Consider the following 19,943-nt stretch of genomic DNA (forward strand, 5'->3'; position numbering starts at 1 on the left):
GGAGAGCTCGGAAGGGAAGGAGCGCAGTTTGACTTTTCAATGCAAAATTGACAGAAATTGAGATGGGACGCCATGTTGCGTTTGGAGAGCCACTGATGTGCCTAAACATTGAAACCCCCCACAAGTGACACCATTTTGGAAAGTAGACCCCCTAAGGAACTTATCTAGAGGTGTGGTGAGCACTTTGACCCACCAAGTGCTTCACAGAAGTTTATAATGCAGAACCGTAAAAATAAAAAATCATATTTTTTCACAAAAATTATATTTTTGCCCCCAATTTTTTATTTTTCCAAGGGTAAGAGAAGAAATTGGACCTCAAAAGTTGTTGTCCAATTTGTCCCGAGTACGCTGATACCCCATATGTGGCAGTAAACCACTGTTTGGGTGCATGGGAGAGCTCGGAAGGGAAGGAGCGCCGTTTGACTTTTCAATGCAAAATTGACAGGAATTGAGATGGGACGCCATGTTGCGTTTGGAGAGCCACTGATGTGCCTAAACATTGAAACCCCCCACAAGTGACACCATTTTGGAAAGTAGACCCCCTAAGGAACTTATCTGGATGTGTGGTGAGCACTTTGACCCACCAAGGGCTTCACAGAAGTTTATAATGCAGAGCCAAAAAAATAAAACAAAATTTTTTTCCCACAAAAATTATTTTTTAGCCCCCAGTTTTGTATTTTCCCTAGGGTAACAGGAGAAATTGGACCACAAAAGTTGTTGTCCAATTTGTCCTGAGTACGCTGATACCCCATATGTGGCAGTAAACCACTGTTTGGGCGCATGGGAGAGCTCGGAAGGGAAGGAGCGCAGTTTGACTTTTCAATGCAAAATTGACAGAAATTGAGATGGGACGCCATGTTGCGTTTGGAGAGCCACTGATGTGCCTAAACATTGAAACCCCCCACAAGTGACACCATTTTGGAAAGTAGACCCCCTAAGGAACTTATCTAGAGGTGTGGTGAGCACTTTGACCCACCAAGTGCTTCACAGAAGTTTATAATGCAGAACCGTAAAAATAAAAAATCATATTTTTTCACAAAAATTATATTTTTGCCCCCAATTTTTTATTTTTCCAAGGGTAAGAGAAGAAATTGGACCTCAAAAGTTGTTGTCCAATTTGTCCCGAGTACGCTGATACCCCATATGTGGCAGTAAACCACTGTTTGGGCGCATGGGAGAGCTCGGAAGGGAAGGAGCGCCGTTTGACTTTTCAATGCAAAATTGACAGGAATTGAGATGGGACGCCATGTTGCGTTTGGAGAGCCACTGATGTGCCTAAACATTGAAACCCCCCACAAGTGACACCATTTTGGAAAGTAGACCCCCTAAGGAACTTATCTGGATGTGTGGTGAGCACTTTGACCCACCAAGGGCTTCACAGAAGTTTATAATGCAGAGCCAAAAAAATAAAACAAAATTTTTTTCCCACAAAAATTATTTTTTAGCCCCCAGTTTTGTATTTTCCCTAGGGTAACAGGAGAAATTGGACCACAAAAGTTGTTGTCCAATTTGTCCTGAGTACGCTGATACCCCATATGTGGGGGGGAACCACCGTTTGGGCGCATGGGAGGGTTCGGAAGGGAAGGAGCGCCATTTGGAATGCAGACTTAGATGGAATGGTCTGCAGGCGTCACATTGCGTTTGCAGAGCCCCTAATGTACCTAAACAGTAGAAACCCCCCACAAGTGACACCATTTTGGAAAGTAGACCCCCTAAGGAACTCATCTTGATGTGTTGTGAGAGCTTTGAACCCCCAAGTATTTCACTACAGTTTATAACGCAGAGCCATGCAAATAAAAAATATTTTTTTTTCCACAAAAATTATATTTTAGCCCCCAGTTTTGTATTTTTCCAAGGTTAGCAGGAGAAATTGGACCCTAAATGTTGTTGTCCAATTTGTCCTGAGTACGCTGATACCCGATATGTGGGGGGGAACCACCGTTTGGGCGCATGGGAGGGCTCGGAAGGGAAGGAGCATCATTTGGAATGCAGACTTAGATGGATTGGTCTGCAGGCGTCACATTGCGTTTGCAGAGCCCCTAATGTACCTAAACAGTAGAAACCCCCCACAAGTGACCCAATATTGGAAACTAGACCCCTCAATGAACTTATCTAGATGTGTTGTGAGAACTTTGAACCCCCAAGTGTTTCACTACAGTTTATAACGCAGAGCCGTGAAAATAAAAAATCTTTTTGTTTTCCCACAAAAATTATTTTTTAGCCCCCAGTTTTGTATTTTCCCAAGGGTAACAGGAGAAATTGGTCCACAAAAGTTGTTGTCCAATTTGTCCTGAGTACGCTGATACCCCATATGTTGGGGTAAACCCCTGTTTGGGCACACAGGAGAGCTCGGAAGGGAAGGAGCACTGTTTTACTTTTTCAACGCAGAATTGGCTGGAATTGAGATCGGACGCCATGTCGTGTTTGGAGAGCCCCTGATGTGCCGAAACAGTGGAAACCCCCCAATTATAACTGAAACCCTAATCTAAACACACCCCTAACCCTAATTCCAACGGTAACCCTAACCACACCTCTAACCCTGACACACCCCTAACCCTAATCCCAACCCTATTCCCAACTGTAAATGTAATCTAAACCCTAACCCTAACTTTAGCCCCAACCCTAACTGTAGCCCCAACCCTAACCCTAACCCTAATCCTAGCCCTAACCCTAGCCCTAGCCCTAACCCTAGCCCTAACCCTAGCCCTAACCCTAGCCCTAACCCTAGCCCTAGCCCTAGCCCTAGCCCTAACCCTAGCCCTAACCCTAGCCCTAACCCTAGCCCTAACCCTAGCCCTAGCCCTAACCCTAGCCCTAACCCTAGCCCTAATGGGAAAATGGAAATAAATACATTTTTTTTTATTTTTCCCTAACTAAGGGGGTGATGAAGGGGGGTTTGATTTACTTTTATAGCGAGTTTTTTAGCGGATTTTTATGATTGGCAGCCGTCACACACTGAAAGACCCTTTTTATTGCAAAAAATATTTTTTGCAATACCACATTTTGAGAGCTATAATTTTTCCATATTTTGGTCCACAGAGTCATGTGAGGTCTTGTTTTTTGCGGGACGAGTTGACGTTTTTATTGAAAACATTTTTGGGCACGTGACTTTTTTTATCGCTTTTTATTCCGATTTTTGTGAGGAAGAATGACCAAAAGCCAGCTATTCATGAATTTCTATTGGGGGAGGCGTTTATACCGTTCCGCGTTTGGTAAAATTTATAAATCAGTTTTATTCTTCGGGTCAGTACGATTACAGCGATACCTCATTTATATCATTTTTTTATGGTTTGGTGCTTTCATACGATAAAAACTATTTTACAGAAAAAATAATTATTTTTGCATCGCTTTATTCTCAGGACTATAACTTTTTTATTTTTTTGCTGATGATGCTGTATGGCGGCTCTTTTTTTGCGGGACAATATGACGCTTTCAGCGGTACCATGGTTATTTATATCTGTCCTTTTGATCGCGTGTTATTCCACTTTTTGTTCGGCGGTATGATAATAAAGCGTTGTTTTTTGCCTCGTTTTTTTTTTTTTTTTCTTACGGTGTTTACTGAAGGGGTTAACTAGTGGGCCAGTTTTATAGGTCGGGCCGTTACGGACGCGGCGATACTAAATATGTGTACTTTTATTGTTTTTTTTTTTTTTATTTAGATGAAGAAATGTATTTATGTGAATAATATTTTTTTTTTTTTTTCATTATTTTGGAATATTTTTTTTAATTTTTTTTACACATTTGGAAAATTTTTTTTTTACTTTTTTACTTTGTCCCAGGGGGGGACATCACAGATCAGTGATCTGACAGTTTGCACAGCACTCTGTCAGATCACTGATCTGATAGGAGTGCAGGCTGCTTCACAGTGCCTGCTCTGAGCAGGCTCTGTGAAGCCACCTCCCTCCCTGCAGGACCCGGATCCGCGGCCATCTTGGATCCGGGGCTCGAGCAGGGAGGGAGGTGAGGAGACCCTCGCAGCAACGCGATCACATCGCGTTGCTGCGGGGGGCTCAGGGAAGCCCGCAGGGAGCCCCCTCCCTGCGCGGTGCTTCCCTGCACCGCCGGCACATCGCGATCATCTTTGATCGCGGTGTGCCAGGGGTTAATGTGCCGGGGGCGGTCCGTGACCGCTCCTGGCACATAGTGCCGGATGTCAGCTGCGATAAGCAGCTGACACCCGGCCGCGATCGGCCGCGCTCCCCCCGTGAGCGCGGCCGATCGGCTATGACGTACTATCCCGTCCAGGGTCAGATAAGCCCAGGGCACCTCGACGGGATAGTACGTCTAAGGTCACAGAGGGGTTAAAGGCTGGTTCACCTTAAAATGAATGTAATAAAATTAGATAAAGGGAACACATTAAACATAGCATTTGGTAAGGGTGTAATTCAGAAGGAGCTGTGCAGATGGAGGTATAGGTTTTTGGATAATTGTTCAGTACAGCTTTTACGCTAATCATTAAAATCCCTGATAGTTCTGTTGGCCCTAAATAGTAATTGACATAATTGTAATCTCTGTATACATGCTTAAGGCTCATTTGAACAAACCAAAAGATGGTAAGTTAACATTCTTTGAAACTCTTGTTCACTCAAGATTGGCCACCAATCATCCAGTGAACAAAACCAAAAACTCAATCTCCTGGTGGTTGGATCGTTCATGTTGGCATTAAAATCAAAGTTTTCAGCAGTATTTCACCCTGCATAAACAGAAGATGTGCTGCCATAAGGATTATATTCTGTGTTCACAGAATGATTCTGGTCTGCCTGTCTAAACTGGTTATTGGTTAGATTGTCAGCCACTTAGTAGGTTGACCTTTGATTTCAATTACTAAAAAGTAAGCTGTATTGAATCTTTTATCGCAAACCAGTATATCAAATTGTTCAGCTTCTCCTGCTCTAAAGTGTAACATGCTACCCATATACTGCTCAGAATGTTCAAGCTGATAGATTACCTTTTCCCAAAAAAATATATCGTTGTACTAAGTTAGCCAGTGGATAGAAAAATGATCAATTATGAGAATCCTCAGTAGTTGATACCTTTCAATGGCTAATTGATAAAATGATAATACAATTTTAAGAGTAATAGGGAATGATGTAAAAGCATAGTTATTGAATCGATTTACTTATACTGCTATCTTTTCAGAAAGGAGACATTGGAGAACCAGGACTTCTAGGCTTTAATGGACAAAGAGGAGAGCCTGGTCCTCCAGGTTTAATTGGTACTCCTGGCCCTAGAGGTATTAGTGGAGATAGAGGACCACCTGGCCTGCCTGGTCAAGAAGGAAGACCTGTATGTAACATTCTTTTCTAATGTAATCATTTTGCTTTAAACTAATTTAAACCATGAGCTAGATTGTGAAAATTGATGCAATTTGATTTGAAGCAATATAAACCAATGTCTCTGTCATCAGTGTTTCAGCTAGTTTTGGTCAGTTGGTGAGGAAAAAAAATAAGATCAACAATAGTAGTTTAACCTTGATGTGCCTTTTAACCTTTCCATAGCCAATTTGTGCATATTAATTTGTTTTTGTGAAAGAGATTAGTCTTCATTTTATGGATTATTTGCAGACCCATCTCTAATCTCTCCTTAACTAAACTACTGGAATTCTTGAGATTCCTATTATTTGGCCTTAGTACTATAATAATAATAATAATAATAATATTGACACTTCCACAGATGAAAGTAAGCCTACAAGAAAAGGAAGCTGATGCCACTTCAAACTTCCTTATTAACATATACATGAACAAATCACAAGTTAAAAGGGGAATCAATGTAGAGAATGCTACGCTCACAGGGTATATAAAATGACCTTTCCAAGAACAGTTAACCTAATAAAAATGTTTAGATTTATTATGATGTGCAGGAGGACATAGCCTTGAAAAAAAAAATATATAAAAGGGTGCTCAATAAAAGTGATGAGGAAATGTTTGTAGGGGATTTCTTGTGACGCCACCTGTGGTGTTCGGCAATAGGTAGCCAATGCTCCTTAAGGGGACCACTGGGGCTGATGATGTCGCAGCTGAGATGGTTCTGCTTCCCACAGGTTGAGCAAGCCCCAGGGCTACAAGTACAGTCTATCAGGGATCGTGGATGTTGGTATGTAAAACTGAGGGTGTGGGAAAAGGACATGAGGACACAAAGACTGTACTTTCTTTTACCTTTAATTGCAGATGCAGTCTGGGGCACTAGTGACAGGTCATCATTGAGATGAGGGCAGCCTGGAAGCATTTCAGGGTCTACCTAGCCAGGTGGATTTGGAGGCTTTTCCTCTGTGCTTCTCCCTAGGTCCTTGGTGCCTTAAGCTCCCCACAAGTCCCTGTTACAGTCTGTCCATGAAATGGAACATTTCCCCACATGGCAGGCAGCTTGAGTGTGTTCCAGGTATCACTTCCTTGTGGTGACTCCGGGCTCTCGTTTGTTGCTGTGCTTCAGGGTGTCAGCTGGAGCCAGGAGACCTGCAATCTCCTGCCCTCTGGTTCTAGTTGCTGGGCCTGCAGTTCCCACAGAACCACGGAATCCGGTGTCCAGTCTTTGGTGCTCTGTTCTGGGGTGAGCTCAGTCGCAGCTCCAATCCCCCAGATTCTCCTCACCTGCCTCTTCTTCCTACACTGTCTGCTCCCCAGACTCACACTGACTCTGACCCCTCTGACCACTCCTGCAGGCCAGAATTTATAGAGAAGCTCCCCTAAAACAGGTGTTAGAGCTCCCCCTTCTGATCTGGAGTGTGGAAAGGTGTTGTATGCTGACGTTACCTGGTAAGGGGACCCCTCTTTGCTCCTAGGCATGACATCACCCCTTATGAGTGAGGCAATGCCACTGTTGCAACAAGACCCCTGCGGTGCCACACTTACACAGTCAGTAGCTGTAGAGAAAAAGTGATTGGTGGGCACTAAAATGTTCTGGTGGAGCAAATTGGAATACTCGGGTGCTCAACCCGAGCAACGAGCCCAATGTGAGTCTATAGGAAAACTGAGTATTTTTACCGTGATCCCCCCGGGGGTCCTTTTTAAGGTCTAAAAACATCTAAAAATGATGGAAACACTGCTCAAATGACACAGGAACATCATGGAGATCACCCCTGGAAGGCTTTCTGAGTCCTAGGTCACAGCTATAATCAATGTTGTCAGAGTTTCACGCCATTTTTACAGGTGCACCAAAAAACATATAAAAACGAAACCAAAATGGATTTTGCTAGGAAATATGTTAAGGTACATACTTTCCAGGGTAATGACTTGTAAATAAGGCAAAATAATTATCCCCAGACCAAACTGTTCCTCCACCACTTGGACTATGTTCACATGCAGCGTTTTTGATGCATTTTTCAAATTTAACATTGCTTTCAACCAATACAAATGCATTCACTGTGAAATGTCATTGTAATATTTAACAACCCTAGCTGGCTATGTGGTGCGTGACACATAAGGAGAAACATCTTGTTTCATTAATGAATGAGGGAATCTTAAAGTCACAAAGCCTATTTTCAGAGGGGCATCAGGTGGCATTAATATTCTTAAAGGGCCATTATTAAACAGTGGGTCTCCTATGCTGTTATTGCCTATGCAGTGAGTGGCTGGGCTGCCAAGAATTATGACGCACCCCAATACCCCTTTCACGAGAGGTACAGGAGGGCTTCCTGAAAAAATGTGCAATTGAATGCAAGGCCTACCTTGCTATCAAGTCATATGCACCCCAAGAATCCTTTGAACCCAGGTACTGGATGGCCACAGTAAAATACACTTGACATAAGTCATTTTGTAATCCCACACTGTTTTCTTATGTATTGACTGCAAGACCTGCCATGCTGCCAAGTCATATGCACCCCAATAAGTCTTTGTAACCAGGTACTCGATGGCCACAGGAAAACCCACTTCACATTCTTCAGTTGGTCCTGCCATACTGCTTTCTTATGTATTAACAGCAAGGCCTGCCCTGCTACCAAGTCATATGCACCCCAATAAGTCTTTGAACTCAGGTACTGGATTGTCACAGGAAAACCCACTTCACATTGTTCAGTTTTTCCTGCCATACTGTTTTCTTATGTATTAACTGCAAGGCCTGCCATGCTACCAAGTCATATGCACCCCAATATGGCTTTGAACCCAGGTACTGGATGGCCACAGGAAAACCCACTTCACATTCTTCAGTTGGTCCTGCCATACTGTTTCCTTATGCATTGAATACAAGGGCCGCCTTGACCCAAATTTGCACGCAACACAATCCCCCTTGGATGAAACAAGGAGGAGGGCCTCATAAAAAAAACTGTCCCATTACAAAGAAGTGGGTCTCCTAGACTTGTAATGCCCATACATTAAGAGCATGGGCTGAAAAACATTTCCCCATTGGGGGGTATACTTTTAAAAAATGTATGGGGATCATAGACACCCTGGCCAAAAATTGGACTGGCTGTAGCAGCACGGAACATATAAACTCTGGTCATCTAGTGGCGGAGAATGATGAGACATTGAGGAAGGCCTTATTAAAATCTAGGCCCAATTTAAAGGAGCGGGTCTCCTGGATTCATAATGCCCATACACTAAGTGCATGGGCTGAAAAAATTTCCCCATGTGGGGAAACATTGGACTGGCTGTAGCAGCAGGGAACACGTTAACCCTGGTGAGTTAGTGGCGGTGGATGATGAGATGTTGAGGAAGGCCTCATTAAAAACTAGGGCCAATTTAAAGGAGCGAGTCTCCTAGACTCGTAAAGCCCGTACACTAAGTGCATGGCCTGACAAACATTTCCCCATGGGGGTACATTTTTTAAAAATTATTGTATGGGCATCATAGACACCCTTGCCCAAAAAATGACTGGCTGTAGCAGCACGGAACACGTTAACCCTGGTGATCTAGTGGTGGAGAATGATGATACGTTGATGAAGGCCTCATTAAAAACTAGGCTCAATTTAAAGGAGCGGGTCCCCTAGACTTGTAATAACCATACACTAAGCGCATGGGCTGACAAACATTTCCCCATGGGGGTACATTTTTTTAAATTATTTTATGGGCATCATAGACACCCTTGCCCAAAAATTGACTGGCTATAACAGCAAAGAACACTTAACCCTGGTGATCTAATGGTGGAGAATGATGAGACGTGGAAGAATGCCTCATGATAAACAAAGCCCAATTTAAAGAAGCAGGTCTCCTCAGGTACCTTCACACTGAACAATTTAACAACGATATCGCTAGCGATCCGTGACGTTGCAGCGTCCTGGATAGCGATATCGTTGTGTTTGACACGCAGCAGCGATCTGGATCCTGCTGTGACATCGTTGGTTGGAGCAGAAAGGCCAGAACTTTATTTCATTGCTGGATCTCCCGCAAACATCGCTGAATCGGCGTGTGTGATGCCGATTCAGCGATGTCTTCACTGGTAACCATTGTAAACATCGGGTTACTAAGCGCAAGGCCGTGCTTAGTAACCCGATGTTTACCCTGGTTACCAGTGTAAATGTAAAAAAAAAAAAACACTACATACTTACATTCCCGTGTCTGTCCCCCAGCGCTCTGCTTTCCTGCACTGTCAGCGCCGGCCGGCCGTAAAGCACAGCGGTGACGTCACCGCTCTGCTTACAGCCAGCCGGCGCTCACAGTCAGTGCAGGAAGCAGAGCGCCGGGGGATAGACACCGGAATGTAAGTATGTAGTGTTTGGTTTTTTTTACATTTACACTGGTAACCGGGGTAAACATTGGGTTACTAAGCGCGGCCCTGCGCTTAGTAACCCGATGTTTACCCTGGTTACCAGGGGACTTCGCATAGTTGCTCGCTGGAGAGCTGTTTGTTTGACAGCTCTTCAGCGACCACACAGTGACGCTGCAGCGATCGGCATCATTGTCTGGAGGAGTAAAAATTTTTTTGGCTTCAAATTATTAACGGGCATCATAAAAACACCATTGCACAAAAAGTGAGTGACTTTTGCATCACGGAATACATTCTCCCTGGTGTTCTAGTGGTTGTGGATGATGAGGATGAGGATAAGAAGGAGACTAACACCAAACAGACCAAATCAGGAAGCGTATAGCCATGTATGGTTGTGAAGAGGTGCATGAGAATACACCTCCACAAAAAAGACAATGTATTTGAGTTGTTTATGTTTTGCTGTTTTCATTCAGTGGTGTACAGAAGTCTTGCCTAAACTAGCCCTTGTTCATTTTTATAAGAGTCAGCCTGTCAGCATTTTCAGTTGACAGGCGGATGTGCTTATCTGTTATAATTCCACCAGTAGCACTAAGAACCACTCTTACAGAACATTATCAGCAGGGCAGGCCAGGACCTCCAAGGTGTAGAGAGCCAGTTCATGCCACATGTCCAGCTTGGATACCCAATAATTAAATAGCACAGAGGAATCATGAAGGATGTTTGTTTGATCAGCAAGGTACTCCCACAGCATCTTCCAAAACATTGCATTTCTTGGGCCAGCACCTCTTTCCTCTGTACCGGCAACATGGAAGGGTCTGAGAAAACTGTCCCAGAACTTGGCCATTGTTCCCCTGCCTGAGCTGGATTGTACTTCTGTCTCTCTCGCTTGGAATTCTTAGTTGTACAACAAACTCTGACGTCTGCTGCCAGCGTTCTCAGATGGGAATTATTTTATTAATTCCGCTACAAGGGCCCTGTGGTACTGCAACATTTTAGTACACCTGTCTGCCTCTGGAAGAAGAGATTGAAAGTTCTCCTTGTAGCATGGGTGTAGAAGTGTCACCAACCAGTAATGAGTGTCACCGAAAATTTTAAGAATGCGAGGGTCACGGGAAATGCAGCAGAACATAAAGTCAACATTGCATTCCAGACGGCTAACATGCAAGACTTCTATGTCCTCACCAACAGGATGACAGACTATGCTGTCCTCCCCCTCCTCCTCCTCCTCCTCCTCCCTGTCTACAGGCCATCCACGCTGAACAGACGATATGACAGCTGTTCTTTAAGTACTGTCTAAAGCGCATGAAAGTATCTTCTGTTCTTCCTCCTTCTCTTCCTCATTGTCTCCCAATCCACGTTGGGATGACATGAGGCTGGGCTGAGTGTAATTACCCTGTATGGTTCCTTGCTCCATGTCCTCTTGCTCCACCTGCAATGCATCTGCTTTAATTGTGAACAGAGAGGCTTTCAGAAAGCAGAGAAGTGGAATGGTGATGCTAATTATTGTGTCATCGCCGCTTACCATCTTGGTGGAGTCCTCCAAGTCTTGGAGAATGGTACATATGTCTGATATCCATGTCCACTCCTGAGGTCTTATGTGTGGAGTCTGAACTGAATAACGACAGCCTTGTTGATGCTGGTAGTCAACAACTGCCTTCTTCTGCTCACAAATCCTTTCCAACACATGCAGTGTAGAGTTCCAATGCGTGGTGACATCACACACCAGTCAGTGAGCCAGAAGATGCAAATGCTGCTGAAGCACTTCAAGGGCAGCTGAAGCTGTAGCTGACTTTCTAAAATGGGATGACAGGCGGAGTACTTTCACTAGTAGATCCGGCAGCTCCGGTTAGCTTTTGAGAAAATGTTGAACGACCAGGTTAAGCACATGGGCCAGGCAAGGTGCATTAGTGAGTTCATCTTGCATCAGAGCCGCCACCAGGTTCCGGCCATTGTCACACACGACCATGCCTGGCTGTAGGTTCAGCGGTGTTATTCAAAAATCTGACTGCTCTTTCAGCGCTGTCCACAACTCTTCAGCATTATGCGGTTTGTCTCCTAAGCAGATTAGTTTCAGCACAGCCTGTTGCCACTTAGCTAAGGCAGTGCTGCAGTGCTTCCAGCTTCTGACTGATGTGCTCCTTTCAGAGATGGAGGTTGAAAAGGAGGAGGAGGTGCAGGAGCTGTAGACTGGGGGCAACCCTGATTGACGTAGGGCCCGCAATCCTCGGCATTGGGAGGATGTGTTCCATCCAAAGGTCTGACTGGCTTCCACTATGTTAACCCAGTGTGCCGTCAGTGAGATGTACCATCCCTGCCCGTAAGCACTTGTCCATATGTCCGTGGTTAGGTGGACTCTCTCAGTAACAGCATTGTTGAGGGCACATGTATTGTTGTGGGACACATGCTGGTGTAATGCCGATTCGGCACACTGGGAGACATAGTGGCGACTGGGGACCGAGTACCTTGGGATGGCCACCGCCATCAGGTTGCGGAAAGCTTCTGTCTCAAAGAGCCTAAAAGGCAGCATTTCTAGTGCAAGCAGAAGAGATATATTAGAATTGAGGACTGTGGCCTGTGGGGCGTTGGCTGGGTATTTCTGCTTGTGTTCCAAAGACTGGGTTATAGACAACTGAAGGTTGTGCTGGGACAAGGACGTGGACGAGCTAGCTGATGGTGCTGTTTGACTGTGGGCCACAACAGGTGCAGAACTAGAGGTATCTTCACATGCACGGATTGGATTGGATTGGATGTGGATTGGCTTCTACGCAAAACAGTGGAAGAAGCAGTGATGTGACCAGCAGGCAGTGGACCTGGAGCCTGAGGTTTGGCCATGTGCCTGATCATGCTGGTGGTGGCCAGGCAGGCTGTTTTGCTACCACTGTTGATGCGGGCATGGCAGGTGCTGCAAATGGCCTGTTTGGGGTTATCGGCAGAGTCTTTAAAAAACAACCAGACTCGGGAAGATCTAACAGTTGGAATGGCAACTTCAGTCTTGTTAGTGTTACGGGGAACGGATGCACTCCATCTGTCTGTGGTCACCACACTGCTTCTTCCTGCCTGTTGGGGTGCTATGCCTCTTTCCCCATGTGTGCTGCTGTCCTCGCTCTGCATGTACTCCTGTCAGGTACGGTCAGTTACTATGTCATCCACCACTCTTCTTCCACATCCGCACCTTGCTCCTCCTCCTGACTTTCTGGCAATTGTGTCTCATCATCGTCCACCTCTTGTGACACTTTCCCACCATAGCCCTCATGTGACCGTGGCTGTTCAAATCTTTGGGTATCGCTACATGTGATCTCATCTTGCCCTACTCCAAGTTGACCTACTGAGAGTCCGGAGTCTTTAAAGGGAAATCTGAACAGCTCTTCGGAGTGTCCAAGTGTGGGATCAGTTGTCTCAGGGCACTCGGCATGGTGGGAGGAAGGAGGATCAGGGTGAGTAATATGAGGTCCACACTCACAGCTACTCAGACTTGACCGTGTGGAAGACGTGGTGGTGGCTAAGTTACTGGAAGCATTACCCGCTATCCAACCAACAACCATTTCACACTGTTCTGGCTTCAATAGAGGTGTGCTGCAGTCCCGTAGAAATTGGGACAGGAAGGTCGAGCGAGAAGATGTGGGTCTTTACTGTGGCCCACTTTCAGCTTGGCCATGGCCTCCTCCTCTGCATGCACCATCAGCATCACGTCCACTTCCCCGTCCCTTGCTCCTTGCCTTGCCCATTTTAAATGGACTAATAAAATATTTTCAAAGTTCAATACAAGTTTATTAATTTTGAGAAAACTTATATGTGATCAGTATGCCTGAAAAGCAAGTATTTGGAGACCACAGATAGACTGGGCGTCTGAGTGAGATAACAGACTATTTCAATATGTGGCCTGTTTTTTTGCTTTAACATTTTTTTAACGCAAAATACTGAAAAGACCAATGCTAGCAGGCAAAAAAGGCAATGTATGCCTGCAAAGTGAGGATTTTGACACCACAGATATACCAGGCATCTGATGGAGATAACAGACTGTTTCAATATTTGGCCTGTTTTTTAGTTTTAAAATTATTTTTACCACAAAATACTCTATAGACCAAGGCTAGCAGACAAAAAAACACAATGTAGGCCTGAAAAGCAAAGAATTTGGAGACCACAGATGGACCAGGTGTTAGATGGAGATAACAGACTGATCAAAATGTGGTCTTGATTTTTTTGGCCCACCAAAATTGTGTCAATAAGTAGGCTATAAACCAGAAAATTGGGCGCACTGCTATATAGTATTAGAAATATGTCGAGGGTGCAATGTCAGTAATAAAGACCAATTTTAGCTAATAAAAAGAAAAGCATTACTGCAAAAAGAATTGCACACCATCCAATAATAAGAAACAGTTATAAAAATATAACAGGCTGATTTTATTAACACTTCAAAAACACCACAAACAGTTAAAACATAATAAAAAAATATACAAACACCATCTAATACACACAGGTAATAGACACCATAACTTAGTATAATATTGTAACCCAAATACAACCTAGTGGCTCATGAAGTAGTGTGCAAAAGTCCCTAATTGGACAACACCATAGATAGCCCATTTAAGCACATGGAACAACCATATGCAGAAAAAAGAAAAAAGGCAAAAGTAGTTGTCCAATGTGGTATAGAACCAACAAGCCAACTGCCAGGCTTAAGGGTCACCTGTACATAATAATACTACTGGGTGTCATGAATATAAACGGAAGAAACCCCTCCCCATAGGAATACAACCTGGTGAAGTGATGCTCACGCGTATCGCCTGGCGAACCAGGCTTCGTCAGGGAAGATGTAAACAGAGGTGTCTAACAGCCATAGCTACCGTGAGCATAATGGCTCATGAGCGATCGGTGTAGGCGAGCATCAGCAAACCGGAGGGGACCGCACCACCGAGGAAGCCACACATGGGCAGAAGTACCCAATAGACAGCGCCTGCGCCAGATGAGACGCAGGAATCCAAGGCGCGCATGCGCAGAAAGGAGGCGTTGGTCCAGATGATCACATATGGACATAGAGGCCTGAAGAAAGGCGCCTGCTCTGTTTAAAGATGCAAATATATCAAGAGCATATACAAAAGAGCCCCGCAAGGTGGCAGGTGCAAACCAGAAACCCAGAACATCATAGGGCGGGACTGCAACTGGGGCGCCCCAACGCAGATGTGCCAGCAGAGATGATAGGTTTTATATATAGTAAGAAAATAATATGGTATAAGGGGCACCGCAAAGTGCCTTGTGAGCAATAAAAGCACACTATTAGGCAATTGGTATAGCACCTGAATGGAAAAATATCAGAAACACATATGTACATATGCCAACATACAATGAAACAGTGGCAGTACGGTGCGGAGAGCACTAAAGAGAGGTGCCCTATGAGTAGTGTGAACATGCTATTATGCAAATCACACATCACTGCTTTCTGCGCATGCGCGCCTTGGATTCCTGCGTCTCGCTGGCGCAGGCGCTCCCAGACCTCATTGTAGAGTCTGCCAGAAAAATGCTCGGATACCTTATTGATTCCCATTATACTCAAACCGAACATCCAAACATTATGAATTGCTCAGCTAGAGTAGTGAGCATCTGAGCATTTTAGTGCTCACTCATTTCTAATCTACATCTTTGTGGTTGCTGTGAAGCAAATCTCTAAATTGCTTTACACAGAGCATAGAAACATATCAGATAACATACAGTAACTAAACAGTGCAAACAAAGACAGAAAAAAAATGATGGTGCACTCACTGGTCCTATTTTCAACAGTGGTTTATTGCGGCATATGCAAGGAAACAACTAGGGAGAACGTGGATTGAGGAGGACGATGGCTGTTTCGTGCGGCTGCGCTTCAACGGGTCCTGCTAGTGAAAGGAAGTGGGCAGGCACCCATAAAATGCCGTAATCCAAGGGACCGCCCATCTCCTGACACTATCGATACAAAAAAACACCCACCAACATGTGATAAAATATCCAATATGATAGAAACAAATTAAAAACAATTGACAATAATCAAACTTGGAGCAATAACAATGAACACACATAGTTAATGAAAATAATTCACAACAAAGAGAAAATGCAAAGGAAGTTATTCATAAAAAAAACTGCCATATCAATTTTTTCATTTAAGCCTAAAGGACCCATTGCCTCTGTACGGAGAATCCATTTACCTTCTCTCCTAAGAAGCAGCCTATGAAGATCCCCGCCCCGTCGAGGTAATTTAACCTGTTCTATTCCTGCAAAACGCAGGACATTAGTATTGCCTGCATGGGCTTTCCTAACATGCTCAATGAACCGTGGAGCTCCTTTTTCTGTCCGGATTGAATTGAAATGCTCCCTTATTCTCAAGAAAAGCGGGTGAATGGTTTTACCAATGTAGAAAAAACCACAAGGGCAAAAAATGGCGTACACTACGTGTGTGATTCTACAGGAGATAAATTGTCGTACCTGATGAAAAACCGCACCAAGATGTAACCTGTTACCTGTTGTATGAAAGGAACAAAAATTGCAGTGGCCACATTTATAATTACCTTTGGGGGCTGCTGTATCCAACCAATTCTCTTGCTAACTCACAAAGTAATTGTGGACCAATTTATCCTTCAAATTTTTACTACGACGAGAAGCAAATAAGGGACCATTTTCTACCATCTGTGTTAAATCTGCGTCTTTGTTCAAGATATACCAATTTCTTCTAATGATGGACCTGATATACCTATCCATCGGGCCAAACTTGAAAGAAAAAACAAATTTATTGCTCTTTCCTTTTCTGCAGTAAGGGGAATAGCGCAACTATTATCAACCGCCCTTTTTAACGCTGTATCCAAAAGTGGGCGGGGATGGCCCCGTTCTTCAAATCTTTTATATAACTCTTGTGACTGTCTAATAAATCCACTGGTTTTATTATTAATTCTCCTGACTCTCAGGAACTGGCTACAGGGGAGAGCCTGTTTTGCATAGGAAGGATGGGCGCTATTAAAATGCAAAAGCTCATTAGACGCTGATGGTTTGCGAAAGACTTCAGTATGAACTACTCCCTCCTGCACCGTTAATTTAATGTCTAGGAAGTCTAGCACATTACCCCCAAATTTTGACGTAGATTTCATATTCATGGTGTTGGAATGGTCCAAGAACCCCACGAATTGTGTGAAGGTATCCTGGGGACCATCCCACACCATGAAAATGAACTACTCCCTCCTGCACTGTTAATTTAATGTCTAGGACAGTTTTTTTATGAATAACTTCCTTTGCATTTTCTCTTTGTTGTCAATTATTTTCATTAACTATTTGTGTTCATTGTTATTCCTCCAAGTTTGATTATTGTCAATTGTTTTTAATTTGTTTCTATCGTATTGGATATTTTATCACATGTTGGTGGGTGTTTTTTTTGTATCGATAATGTCAGGAGATGGGCGGTCCCTTGGATTACGGCATTTTATGGGTGCTTGCCCACTTCCTTTCACTATCAGGACCCGTTGAAGCGCAGCCGCGTGAAACGGCCGTCGTCCTCCTCAATCCACGTTCTCCCTAGTTGTTTCCTTGCATATGCTGCAATAAACCACTGTTGAAAATAGGACCGGTGAGTGCACCATCATTTTTTTTCTTTCTTTGTTTAGACTATTTGTGTACTGATGGATGAAGTGCACCCGTATGTCTGTGCAGGTGGTTTTGGCGGTGTTGCATAGCAGCAGCTTTTATTTGCGGGTATTCTGGATCAGTGGGTGCAGCAGTGCCGTGTTTTTTTCTGTTTTCCCCTAATATACAGTAATTAAAGTCTGGACACATACAGTAGGCAAAAATACATATTAAAAAAAAATTACATCTATTAATAACATTTTATTCAATTGGAATATCAAATAACTTCTTTAACATTACAGTTAATTAAATTAATTACATTTATAGTTAATGAGAATTCCTATGTGTCCAGACTTTAGGGACACCCTTATATAATAAAAAAAAAAGTTATCAAAATTTTAAAGCAAGTAATAAGAAAATAATATATTCCAGTGTCTGATTTTAATTTTTTAAGGAAATATGCAAAAGTTTTAGGCATGTGTGGATTTTTTTTTAGCAAATTAAGAGTGCTTTTAAATATAGAGGTGTTAATAGTTTATTTTTATCAATTAACAAAATGCAAAATTAATGGACAAAAAGGAATCTATATCAGATCAATATTTGATGTGACTGCCATTTTCCTCCAAAACAGCATCCATTCTTCTATGGACACTCGCACACAGTTTTTGAAGTAAATCGTCAGAAAGATTGTTTCAAAAATCATACAGAAATAACCACATTTCTGTGGTTGTAGGTTTGTGTATATCATTCTGTCTCTCCATGTAATCCCAGAGGAACTCAAAGATGTTGAGATAAAGGTTCTGTGGAGGCTATATCATCACTTTCAGGACTTCATGTTCTTTTTTACACTGAAGGTAGTTCCTAATTAAATTGGCTGTGGGTATGTTTGGTGTCATTGTCTTGCTGAAGGTGATAATCTCTATAAAAAAAATCTCTACAGATGTTACTATAGACTGTGCAAGACTCTTTATAAACTGTATTAGGAAATTAAAATATTTTTAGAAATATAAGTAAGTTATAAGTGAAATTAAGGTGGCTAGACGAATATGAAATTTGAATAAATTATTAGTCTGTGCTATTCAGACACTCATGTTAATGTTTTTGTTTTTATAAAGGGCAAAGAACAATCTGAACAATTTATACGGGAAATTTGCATGGATGTTTTAAAAGGTATGTTGTAGTACCATAAAAAAATATACTTCATTTGAAACAATTCTCAAGATATTGTTATAAATGTAAGGAAAACATTTGACATCTATGAACTGCACTCATTGACAAAAGTAAATTCTTTATTAACTACACTGCTCAAAAAAATAAAGTGAACACTTAAACAACAGAATATAACTCCAAGTAAATCAAACTTCTGTGAAATCAAACTGTCCACTCAGGAAGCAACACTGTTTGACAATTAATTTCACATGCTGTTGTGCAAATGGAATAGACAACAGATGGAAATTATTGGCAATTATCAAGACACACTCAAAGGAGTGGTTCTGCAGATGGGGACCACAGACCACATCTCAGTACCAATGCTTTCTGGCTGATGTTTTTGCCACTTTTGAATGTTGTGCTTTCACACTCGTGGTAGCATTAGACGGACTTTAGAACCCACACAAGTGGCTCAGGTAGTGCAGCTAATCCAGGATGGCACATCAATGCGAGCTGTGGCAAGAAGGTTTTCTGTGTCTTTCAGCATAGTGTCCAGAGGCTGGAGGCGCTACCAGAAGACTGTCCAGTACACCAGGAGACGTGGAGGGGGCCGTAGGAGGGCAACAACCCAGCAGCAGGATTGCTACCTCAGCCTTTGTGCAAGGAGGAGCACTGCCAGAGCACTGCAAAATGACATCCAGCAGACCACAAATATGTATGTGTCTGCACAAACGGTTAGAAACCGAATCCATGAGGATGGTCTGAATGCCCAACGTCCACAGATGGGGGTTGTGCTCACAGCCCAACACCGTGCAGGACGCTTGGCATTTTCCACAGAATACCAGGATCGGCAAATTCGCCACCGATGCCCTGTGCTCTTCACAGATGAAAGCAGGTTCACACTGAGCACATGTGGCAGATATGACAGAGTCTGGAGACGATGTGGAGAGTGATCTGCTGCCTGCAACATCTTTCAACATGACCGGTTTGGCAGTGGGTCAGTAATGGTGTGGTGTGGCATTTCTTTGGAGGGCCGCACAGCCCTCCATGTGCTCACCAGAGGTAGCCTGAATGCCATTAGGTACCGAGATGAGATCCTCAGACCCCTTGTGAGACAATATGCTGGTGAGGTTGGCCCTGGGTTCCTCCTAGTGCAGGACAATGCCAGACCTCTTGTGGCTGGAGTGTGCCAGCAGTTCCTGCAAGATGAAGGCATTGAAGCTATGGACTGGCCTGCCCGTTTCCCAGACCTGAATCCGATTGAACACATCTGGGACATCATGTCTTACACATCCACCAATGTCACGTGGCACCACAGACTGTCCAGGAGTTGGGGATGCTTTTGTTCAGGTCTGGGAAGAGATCCCTCAGGAGACAATCTGCCGCCTCATCAGGAGCATGCCCAGGTATTGTAGGGAGGTCATACAGGCACGTGGAGGCCACATACACTACTGAGCATCATTTCCTTGTCTTGAGGCATTTCCACTGAAGTTGGATCAGCCTGTAACTTCATTTTCCACTTTGATTTTGAGCATCATTCCAACTCCAGACCTCCATAGGATATTAGTTGTGGTTTACGC

At 43.6% G+C, this 19,943-nt stretch overlaps 1 protein-coding gene across 1 annotated transcript in view; it reads left to right on the forward strand.

Moving 5' to 3' along the window:
• COL21A1 (collagen type XXI alpha 1 chain) overlaps positions 1-19,943 on the forward strand; it is a 536,987-nt gene that overhangs the window by 498,766 nt on the left and 18,278 nt on the right. The window contains exons 26-27 of the mRNA XM_069726746.1: positions 5,140-5,286; positions 18,330-18,384. Of these exons, the coding sequence (XP_069582847.1) occupies positions 5,140-5,286; positions 18,330-18,384 (202 nt within the window). The remainder of the gene's footprint in view (positions 1-5,139; positions 5,287-18,329; positions 18,385-19,943) is intronic.

The sequence above is a fragment of the Ranitomeya imitator genome, chromosome 5, assembly GCF_032444005.1.
Source record: "Ranitomeya imitator isolate aRanImi1 chromosome 5, aRanImi1.pri, whole genome shotgun sequence".
In the NCBI taxonomy this organism is placed as follows: domain Eukaryota; kingdom Metazoa; phylum Chordata; class Amphibia; order Anura; family Dendrobatidae; genus Ranitomeya; species Ranitomeya imitator.